We start from the raw sequence: 10,493 nt of genomic DNA, 5'->3' as shown, positions 1-10,493 counted from the left end.
AGAGAGAGAGAGAGAGAGAGAGAGAGAGAGAGAGAGAGAAAGAGTGAAAGAGAGCCTCCGATCCGATTCGCGAAATCTCGCGTCGACGCAAAAGATGTGCTTCGATCGACCAAGTGGCGAGCGACGCAATGAGAACCCTGAAACGACGATCGGTGCTCACCGATCGTCGCTTCGGTACGCAAATTCGAAGCGCGCTGGAGAGCCGCGAGAGAGAAAAGAGTAGAAAAGTGGGACCCATCCGCCCTTCAAAGTGCAATTCGATGCGTGTTCAATGATTAAACAGACTCTATGCGCGAGGTTGTATTTTTTTTTGTAATTTAATAGAACATTAAGGACCAATCCAACCACCAGCCACATCATCTCATCCCCCCTTCCGTCCCTACTCCCCCGTCTTTGTATTAACTCATACGATCGACGTGCGTACGTGAGAGAAACTGTGTGCTTGTATATTAATATAACTATACGTACGTGGATTTATATTTTGTTACTCAGAAGGTATACGCATCACGTTGTAATATAATAGTGTGCAGGCGCGCGATGAGCGCGACGGGGCGGCGAGCTTCCGAGTTTTTACTTTAGTGACTGAGAAAAAAGAGATTAAAGAGGGAGAGACGCCTCGTTGAAGCCTCGTTGAAATCCCCCGCGATGTCGAGAAGACACCGGTTCATTCGCAATGGCCAAAAAGCACCGGGAATCTTTGCAGTGTACCCTTTCATGTGACGGTAATCTCTCTGTAAAGAACCGGAAACGTGTAGAGTCGCCGGGTGTGACAAACAATGACCTCCGTGTGCCTGCGCGACAAGCGTGCACCAAACGATGCCTACCACGCTGTTTTCCATTTATGTTGTAAAAACTTTAACAAATAGTTGTTTTTTATTAATAAAATGTATTTCAGTAAAACAGGATTTTACTTCTCGTGCGCGCACACTTAGCTGGCGCGCGGTTGGAAAATTTGTGTTTTCTTGTCAAAAAGTATGCCGATTCAAATTTTTACGTTAAATATTTGCACATTCGTGTATTAATTGCTGTTGCGTTAATTAAATTCAAGTGTTAGTAAATTGTTGAACAATTGAAAAAATGTAAAAATATCACACCTATTTTTAATTTTGCACAAAAAATATGTTCCGTGTTAGTGACAGGAACTCAGCTGTTAAAATTTACAGAAAAAATGTCGATTTTATTCAATAATATAAAAGTTTAGATTAATACACCTGCAAAATGTAAAAATAACTTTATTTAGTTAATTGTATATATTAAAAACATGTCAATTTTCAATATACACAAAATGTATTTTAAATCACTTTCAGGTTTGCATTTATTTTGTTAAAATATTTTATGTTAACTTAACACAAAAATTTCTGTGGGCACTTTGGACAATGTGACATCTATTGATTTAACACAAATTTTTCAACTATGTATTTATATTTTATTTATTTCCTTGACATTGCTTATTCGCTTTATTTACATGTTTTGTGTCCGATTAAATATAATCAGATAATCCAATTACATAACAACAAATGGATATATTCAATTAAATTGTATATCCGATGAAAAATGTGGTCGGTTTTTCAGTCAAATTTAATCGGCAACTGCATTTCATCGGATAAATTTCATCGAATATATCCATAATTTAATCGGAAAACGTAATCGGAAAAATGAACCATAGGAAATACTATTTAATTTGTCTATTCGATGGAAATTTTTCTCAGTGTACCGGTATATTGCCGATTTTTAACACGTCTCCAAATCCTTTATTTGCGCAACTCTTCGATTGGACTTTATTGCTATTACTCTATGCATTTTCCTCTTAAAATCATGATGAGTCTTGACTTCATTATTTAATCGACCCGTGTCAGCATTGTTGTCTATAATATCAGTATCGTCGCCACCGGTCGCGTCACTTCCTTCGCGTTTAAATTCAATTAAACTTGACCCTTGGTATCCTCCGCGTACTGTCAGCACAAAGTAGAACGGCGTAGAATATATTTGAATGGAATGGAATACGAAATGAGAAAAACCTCACGCTTACTTTTGTGCTTCAGAATATTAAGAGCGCGGGTAACGCCTACGTCGTCCCGGTTTTGCTCCAGCACTGTTAATAATGAAAATTACATTTCAACAATTTGCCTTTCCACAGTTTTAATTAAATAACATTTGTATGCGCACGTCGTACGATAAAATAGACAAATCCTTACGTCTATTTCCAACGTCGCGAGCCTTCTCGTAATCTTTTGTCATTAAAGCGATCGTAAACTGAAACATACAAAACTACATTACCGTCTATTAACATTCAGAAAAGCGAGATTGCAAGCTTTTGCGACAAACGTTAATACTTCAATGCGATCTTCATAGTTTGCGTTATGTTCTCGATTCATCGTCGCTTTGAAACGTGCTTTTTCACTTCACCGATAACCACTTTTAGCCAGAGATAAGAAATTCACAGAATTGCGCTTATCACAAACAGGTTATACATCGAAGTATAATTTTAATACTCAATAACTTCAATCCTTTGGAGCCGTAATCTTACCCGTTTGTGCGAAAACTTACATAAATAAAAAATTCACTTTTGAAATTTTCTTTCAAACCGAATGCAATTTAAGATACGAGAATGTGTCTGAATTAATCGGAAGAAAAACTGACGCGCGTTTATATGCCACATATCGACCGATCTCTTCCGCAATGTCGTATCTCGATTTTACGCAATTTTGTGCTTGAACGCTGGTCAAGTTCTGGAACTCCAGAATGAGTATTTAAAAAAAGAACCAGAAATTGCGTAAAATCGAGATACGACCTTGCGAAAGAGCTCGGTCTATATGTTACATATTTGTTAATTACTTGAAATAAATTTTGTCGGGACTGAAACTACCCGAATTGTCGGAATTAGAGCTATCTGATGTCATATTGGAAATCCCGTTTCGCGGCTGGGTGACCGTAGTGGTTCGCGAGAGATGCTATAACAATTATGTACGTGGGCGAAAGGAGTCGTTGGTATGCGGAATGCGTCACTGCCGAGACCCTTCAATTTATTCAGTTTCCTTGTACGGATTCATGGAAGAAACCGTCTTCAGAAAACGTATAATCATAAATTATCCCAGAGGCTTCTCCTCGTGATAAAAGAAAAAGAGGGAAACAAATCTATCTTATTTTTAAATAAGCTTGTTTGCTCGTATAAATTCAATTTCAACGCGTCGACGAGACGAATAAAAATAAATGTAAAAGACGTAGCGATTATCTGCTGTTTGAAATTCGCAAGACCGTATGCACCTCGACTGTTGACTTCCCAACAATTCTCTCAAACCGAACGTCAGACGTTGCAACACGTGGAAAGTGTAATTTTTTTATTTAAAAAACAACACACCGAACGAAACTTGGAGACTGATTCATGCCCATAATCGCGTGTTCGACTCTCAAAGTCTACTTTTTACCTTCCTGTTACTTGTTAATACCATCCATTTATTAAAATTATCGATTAGGCATTAGAAATACACAGTGTTAGGGAATCGACAAGTTAGTCCATCTTATGGTACCGTTAAAGTTAAAGTAAAAAGATACAAAAAGTCTTACAATTAGTAAACCACAATGCATAAATTTACAAGCAAGACTTAAAGTTTACGATTAATTTCCTTCTAGAAATGTAAGCGAAATAATTACTGGAAAATTACTTGTGCTTCGATAATTTTTAATAATTCAATTACTGAACTCTGCCCAGCGAGAAATGACTCGTCGAAACGATCGATTCGACATCGGTGCTTTTTTCGCTCCCAGTTGTTACATTTCTGTAAGGTTTTTACCTATGACGTCATTAATATTAAATAGTAAAATTAATATATTAATACTGTATTAATAACAAGCAATCGCTAAGGAAAGAGGAAAGAGCAGAAGCGCTAGGGCGCTAACAAGCTGAATTGCAAGGCGTAGCTCGAGCTTGCACTTGCAACTCCATCTAGCCCACCGTCGACCGTGCTTATCGCAACGCAGCTGCATCGAGGAACGATAAAGTCGGGCGATTCGCGGCTGAAATAACTTTGCAACTACCGTGCATGCGTTGCTTCACAAACAGAGCGTTTATAATCTAAATTATCAATACTTCGTAAAAAGAACGTTAATCTAAATTATCGATGCTTTATCTTTCTTTTTCGTAGTACTCTCTACAGAGAATTAATATTGAGAAATTGAAAGATGATTGAGTAAATAAAATATTATATGCATTACGGAGAGGAAAGTATTGGGAGAACGAACAAAATTTAATTAAAGGTCCTATTTGCTCACTTGGTGTCGTCGGCCTGCGCTACTAGTTTTCTTGTTCACGTCACGGCCCCTTGGGAAAATATATATCGGTAATCATAATCTTAATACTTTTGTGCGCGGGATAACGAGACCAAATAATGATTACCAAAAACTAAATATTTTACAAGATATTTTACATTTTGTGTCAAAAAATTGTTAACTTTAAACCTTTATGACTCAAAACGTGCTTAATGAAAAATGTTTTATTACAGTGTTTTGGAAAGCTCTCGAGATGAGCTATAAGGATGTGCAATAAAAACTAGGGGGTTCCATTTTTAAAAATTAAGTTGACCTTGAAGGACATGGTCAAAGTATTCAAGGTCATCATTTTACTCCCCTAATATACTATATTACTAATATACTCCCTATAATAACTACATATACCTAATATACACCCCTAATGTACCCCTAATAATACCGCGTACCAGTTTCTTCTTACAAGAAAGTGCTATGCCGCGTGGCCCCCTAGCGGAAACTTCGACAGGCTTGGCTATTCAAACCTTACTTTAAGTATCCAAAATTGCTCTAAAATTTCTTAAGTAAACTTTCAACTTTTTTAAGTAAACTCTTAGATGTGAAAGATTACTTTTAAAAACTTCAATTTCATTTAAAGTAAATTTTCGTTAAGGGGGGGAAGACAATCTCGTTCTTACATCCGGCCACCACTCTTTCGGCTTTCTCTCGCCGAAAGCGCTCTGGGAGCCCGTGAATGTTGCGAGCTCGCGCTCCAATTTCACACACATACACCCACAGACACGTCTCGCCCCGCGATTACTTTCTCCATGAGTCACTCCACTGCGCGAATACAGAGAAAAGTGCCCTATTAGGAGATAAGCTCGTAAGATGAGATAGGGTTATTTTCTAAATTAAAAGCATCATCTTGGTTTCGTAAATGTATTGCCCTTGGAGTGAAATCTGTTTGGTGGAGAATTCATTGCTAAATCGTGGAATCGTAGCGGATAAAGATTCGTGATAAAATTTCCATGTTAAAAACCTGCTGTCTCATATTAGAAGCCTATATCTCATAATGGAGGACTTTCCTCTACATAGAACTGATTGAAAAAAATTGGTAAGACGTCGCTATAAATAACGATGACGTCGCGGTTAAAGATCTCCCCGGAATCGCCTCTTTACCTCAAGGAGAGACTTTGAGAACCGCTCGCTCCGGCTCCGGAGTAAACGACCGGCAAAGTGCGGCGCCGAGAGGAAGAAATGAAACGGAGGAGGAAAACGCGCGGTCCAGCTTGTGGAGCGGCGCGTTGGGACCAGGCGCGACGCGACGGAACAATAAATTATCGACTCCCGGCGAGATTATCGTCTCGAATTCCGCACATGACGTGTTCCGGTCGGCGCGCCGCTACGGTGCCGCGGTCCGCTGCGATTCGCCCGCGGTGGCCTCACCGAGCCGCTGATTCGCCGCAGATGACGTTCACCACGACTGTATACGCGTATCGCGTTCCCAGCCGCCGTCCCGTGACGTGGTTTAACCCCGGCACCGCCGCCTCTCCGGCCGCATTTCACGGACGACGATCGAAGAGACTACGCGACGGAGTGACACAGCTGAGTCCACCTGATTTCCGACACGTCGATCGCGCGAGGGTACGAGCGAGTGAAAAAACAAAGTTGCACAGTGCGGATCACGGACCGACCTTCACCGAGTCTTCTCTACCGGTTCTACCCGGCCCAGGTGGAAAGTACACCGATACCGATCGTCTCAGGGAGGGTAAGTAGATGATCGGGTGGACGGCGCGCGTTTCCGGAGTCGCGAGTGACTTTTCTACAGTCGTAAGGACTCGCGCTCGTTATGTAATCAATTTGAACGAGGAGACAGGTGGATATACAGCCGCGTCGACGGCAGCCGCCGGCCCCGCCGTCGCTTCGAACGAAGGTGCTGCGTAGTCGCGAGGGATCGATCGGAGCGCGCGACGCGTGTTGACGTCGTCGTCGTCGTCGGCGGCGGCGGCGGCGGCGGCGGCGTGTCTATATATCCCGCGGGTCGCGCGAATATAGCCCCGCCGAGGGTATTCCCGGCCGGCGATTTTGCGTCGCTTCCGCGCGCGGAAACGCATGACGCAACCCGCGCCGATCCGCGACTCCGAATCGGAGTCACATGCGCCCGAACGCCGCGGCGCGCGTTACGTAACCGGTCGGTCTAGTCTGGTCTAGTGTCTGGACTATAGCTTTCCCCGCAGTGCGCCTCGCCCGCCCACCGGCAGGTCTCGGAGGAGAGGAAAACTGCGCGCGTGAGGCAGAAGGCTCCGCGAGGAAATCGCGAGATAGGGACCGCGTCACGACTGATGCGCGGCAAGGGAAGAGATTTTTTTTTCAAGGCCTTTTTAACAGTGACGGAAACAACAAGCTGTTTGCTTTCCTGATACGAGTCAATTGCTGAAGAAAGCGCGAAGAGAGAGAGAGAGATAAGATAAGTTGCATGCAGGAAGTCGCGTGACGTAACATTTCGGAGCAGCTCGGAGGTGACTAAGCGAAATCGCGGGCGAGATAGATCGTAGATCGAGAGATTCGGCGGCGCTGCTTCGCGGAGTGGCGACTGGCGCCAGATTCGCTCAACGAGCGCTTAGGCGCGCGAGTCCATAGTAACAAATAGAGACGTAGTTTCGGGGTGGCAGGCACTAAGACGTGCGCCACTTATTAATTTCTCGGCGAGAAAAATAACGGGCTAGGACTATAGATCAGGATTCGAACCTGGGACTTTCCGCCGGACGCATACTCTTCCAACTGAGCTATCCAAGACCCACTCTTCGACCGCGTTTCACGTACGCGACAGATATAATCTTGTGAGCCGTAAGATAGGATCGGTCGCCCCGCCAAGGTATATAATATGATTTTATCGTGACACATTACTGCTTCGCTTATTGCTCGGCAGCGCGAAGACTGGAACATCGACTGATACGCTGTTTATCTGATTGCACGTATACAAAGACTGTAACTTGCGGTGTTCTCGGAATTCTTATCGTTGTCCAGAAAGTAACCATTTATTACATCGTCTCAGTTATCTGGAACATGTCATTGGTACAGTAAACTAGTAGATATCAACATTTAAGAAGTTTCAAGGCAACGCACGATTCTTCATTTTTATTACTGCTTGCCCTCAATAATATAATTCGAATAATTTGTACCTTTATAGAATATACTGAACACATCCCTGTACATCCCGTACTTTGCGATATCGTTCAAATCGAGGGGCAAACCGCATTGTGGTGTACACTCTGCGATAAAAAAGCAGCAACCCATTTTGGAGCCCACAATTGGTAATCGAATTATTCGGATTGTTCGTAATTCTACTCTGGGAAACATTTTGATCGTATTTTTTTTTGGTAGTTAAGCAACTTAACGTCTCGGTTAGTGCCTCTTAAGTGAAAACTATTTTTGCGTTACTGAATACCGACAGAACTAATTGAGAGAATTGATTAGTATTACTTTAAAATCTTGGATAAATGGATTGCTGCCTTTTTTTCCCCAGAGCAGAGTTGTGGCATTACTAGGCATTTTTTGGGCATGAGTGGGTGTTGTTTAACCTTGCTGGACATTATAAAAAATCCACAAAGATAAAATAAGATAACAAGATAATGCCCACTGGGCATTACTGTCGAAGTTTAGTGCATTGGTGCGCGGAGAGAATATTTTCTAGAAATTAATCCTGAAAATCATGCAATTGTGGGACAACGTGGCATTTCGAAGAACCTTACGAGAGTTTTTGAAATTTCACCATACATTTCACTAGTAGAGTGCGTGGTAAAAATTTCGAAAAACTCTCACAAAGTTGTTCAAAATGCCACGTTGTTCCACGATCGCATTGATTTTCAAGGCAAATTTTAAGAGAAAATTCTCTCCGGTAGGCATTGGTGTACATGATTTCGGTCTGCGGTTTACCCCTCGGTCCAAATATTGTCAGAATTTACATCCGCTCTGAAGGAATTGAAAATCGGACTGCACCTTCGTATTTATTTCAGGCTTCCAAAATCCCTCCCATCTACGAACGTCCAACAACCAGCAACATTTCAGTTGAGGAAGGAGGTGTTCTTAACGTAAGTACTGTCCAGTCTCCCGGGAGGGAGATCCGGGACAGTGAGACGCGCTCTGGATTCGGCCCGGACGATCGGATATTGACGGGGGTGATGCAAACGTTTCAGGTATCAAAATCATGCAACCGTCAGCAGCTTCCGTTATCTGTTACTCGTGGCGTGAGATCGCGGCCACTGGGAGATGCCACCTCGACGAAGGTGGAGACAGTTCCTTTGCTAAGCCCGACGATGGAGTCGGAGCTTTTCAAGCAACCCTGGGCGTTCCCGCGCACAAAGGCGAATCCCGCGAAAGAAGAGGATATCGCGGCGCTCTCCGCCTGGGAAGAGGACTTTCAGGATCTGAGCGGCTGGTGCATGGACACGTTCCAGGGTCAATGCAATTTTCATATAGGTGAATCGACTACGTTTAAACTATCAGGTATGTATATTTATACACGTTCGATAAGCTAGACGTTCTATGATAACGCGCCGATTCTTCGGTAACGAATATAATCGGTACAGAGCACTGCTATAGGACTGGCTCCTGTTCTAGGTACGAAATACGAGGGTAACGGCGGTTTGATTGCGGAGAGAGGATTGCTAAAGGACTTGACGACTGATGATGAGAAGTTGGATTTGGAAATGAATACCGTTAAGATGACCAAAGCTGAGCCAAGTGACAACCGTCACTTGCTGCTATCTCCATCGGAACTCGTTAACGAATACAAATTAGGATGTAACAATGAGAAGAACAAAGCGTCCAGCTTGTGGTTAATGTCGCCCGAGTCTACAGCTTCTAAGAGCACCTCGTCGAGCAAAACTCAGCACTCGGACACCAGCACGCCGTACCAGTCCGAGAGTCAAGATTTGGATTACGCCTGCCCGACGTCGATCAGCACCACCGCGAATCAGCGTGAAACGTGGGACGAGCTACGCACGATCGAGACAACTGGATCGGATACTTTCGACTTACTGTCGTACCTTTGGGAGGTACGTCGACAGGTTACTCGGAAGCGCTCGGCCCGCGCGATCGGTTAAGCACCCGTACACCCAACTACCCTGTCTGTCCTTTGGTAAAATAGATTTTTCTTACAGGATGAAATACGTTCGTCGTTGGAAGGCAACATTTCCGCCGATTCCTTGACGGTGCTGAAAGTCAGGCCGCACGCAGCAGCGTCGTCACCGGCACTGTCATTTACCCCCACGAAGGTAAAGACGGAAGAGGACGAGCTGATCAGCGAGCCGACGCCACCTTCGAAGCGTCGAAGGATGGGGACCCGCGCGACATCGACGATAACTTCGTCCGCGGTCAAGTCCCCCGTAGCGTCGTCCCGAAGATCAGAGAGGACGAGGGTAGCGGCGAGTAAGAACAAGGAGAGAGGACGAGTCGCTGTCACTGGTACAAAGACGAAGGATAAAAACGAAAGGAAAAGACATTACGAGAGTGATTCCGACGATGACGACGACGACGACGACGACGACGACGACGACGACGACGTCGCCCTCACCCAATACAGGGAATGTCGCGAGAAGAACAACGAGGCCTCGCGAAGGTCGCGGATGAATAAGAAGGTCAAGGAGTCGGAGATGTCCAGGAGGGCGACCGAGCTGGAGAGAGACAACAAGATACTAAAGATGAAGGTCGAGGAGCTGGAGAAGCTGGTGACGTCGATGCGCAACGCGTTACTGCGGTCTGCTTTGAAGAAGGAATTTTAAGGACGCGTTATTTAACACTTAGACGTTCTCACACGATCTGCCGCGCTAATCTAATAGACCACATTTGTTACGTCTTTCCGTTATTGTCATGCATGCGCCATTATTACGCGACGTCTTTTACCACGAAAGACTTACGTGAACCTTAATGTTGAGTTTATTTGCCTTAATTGCCTTAATGAACGGGGGAATTAAAAGCGTTCTTAAAGGCTTATTATTATCGTTACTTTCATTGTTTTATCGAGAGAGAGACTTTTTTTATTGATTTTGTCTCCCGTCTCAAGTATCTATGTATGTACACGCGGAGAGAATTGTCTTTTCAAATTTATCCTGAAAATTAGCTGATCGTGGGACAACGTGGCATTTCGAAGAATCTTTATGTGGTAACATTTCAAAAAAACTCTCACAAGATTCTTCGAAATGCCGCGTTGTCCCACGATCAGCTAATTTTCAGGATAAATTGTAAGAGAA

At 43.6% G+C, this 10,493-nt stretch overlaps 2 protein-coding genes across 3 annotated transcripts; one reads left to right on the top strand and one right to left on the bottom strand.

Annotated features, from left to right (window-relative positions):
* Positions 1-1,670: 1,670 nt before the first annotated feature.
* Positions 1,671-5,610, bottom strand: LOC105564648. 2 transcript variants are annotated; one of them, XM_012017182.1, is made up of 4 exons: positions 5,422-5,610; positions 2,196-2,253; positions 2,030-2,092; positions 1,671-1,952 (listed from the first exon to the last, which is right to left on the bottom strand). In XM_012017182.1, exons 2-4 carry the CDS (start codon positions 2,236-2,238, stop codon positions 1,732-1,734), a joined length of 327 nt encoding a protein of 108 aa, XP_011872572.1. In that variant the 5' UTR covers positions 2,239-2,253; positions 5,422-5,610; the 3' UTR covers positions 1,671-1,731. The 2 variants fall into 2 exon arrangements, with proteins under 2 accessions (XP_011872572.1, XP_011872571.1); XM_012017181.1 differs by lacking the exon at positions 5,422-5,610 and adding an exon at positions 2,334-2,812.
* A 99-nt stretch (positions 5,611-5,709) lies between these two features.
* On the top strand, positions 5,710-10,333 carry LOC105564672. Its single transcript, XM_012017217.1, has 6 exons — positions 5,710-6,010; positions 7,095-7,117; positions 8,259-8,333; positions 8,439-8,748; positions 8,863-9,299; positions 9,405-10,333. The coding sequence occupies exons 1-6, from the start codon at positions 5,710-5,712 to the stop codon at positions 10,023-10,025; spliced, it is 1,767 nt and encodes a 588-aa protein (XP_011872607.1). The 3' UTR covers positions 10,026-10,333.
* Positions 10,334-10,493: the final 160 nt, after the last annotated feature.

Source organism: Vollenhovia emeryi, unplaced genomic scaffold (genome assembly GCF_000949405.1).
Source record: "Vollenhovia emeryi isolate VEMERY1.0 unplaced genomic scaffold, V.emery_V1.0 DF939161.1, whole genome shotgun sequence".
Lineage (NCBI taxonomy): Eukaryota > Metazoa > Arthropoda > Insecta > Hymenoptera > Formicidae > Vollenhovia > Vollenhovia emeryi.
Note: the sequence above shows the minus strand (reverse complement) of the source record. Positions and strands in the feature narration are given on the sequence as shown.

Coding starts and splice junctions, on each gene's coding strand:
- LOC105564648 (XM_012017181.1), bottom strand. CDS start 2,375: ATGAATCGAGAACATAACGCAAACTATGAAGATCGCATTGAA. Junction 2,254..2,333: donor ACTATGAAGATCGCATTGAA/GTATTAACGTTT, acceptor TGTATGTTTCAG/TTTACGATCGCTTTAATGAC. Junction 1,953..2,029: donor TAATATTCTGAAGCACAAAA/GTAAGCGTGAGG, acceptor TTGTGCTGACAG/TACGCGGAGGATACCAAGGG.
- LOC105564672 (XM_012017217.1), top strand. CDS start 5,710: ATGACGTTCACCACGACTGTATACGCGTATCGCGTTCCCAGCCGCCGT. Junction 7,118..8,258: donor GGATCGGTCGCCCCGCCAAG/GTATATAATATG, acceptor TATTTATTTCAG/GCTTCCAAAATCCCTCCCAT. Junction 9,300..9,404: donor TACTGTCGTACCTTTGGGAG/GTACGTCGACAG, acceptor TTTTTCTTACAG/GATGAAATACGTTCGTCGTT.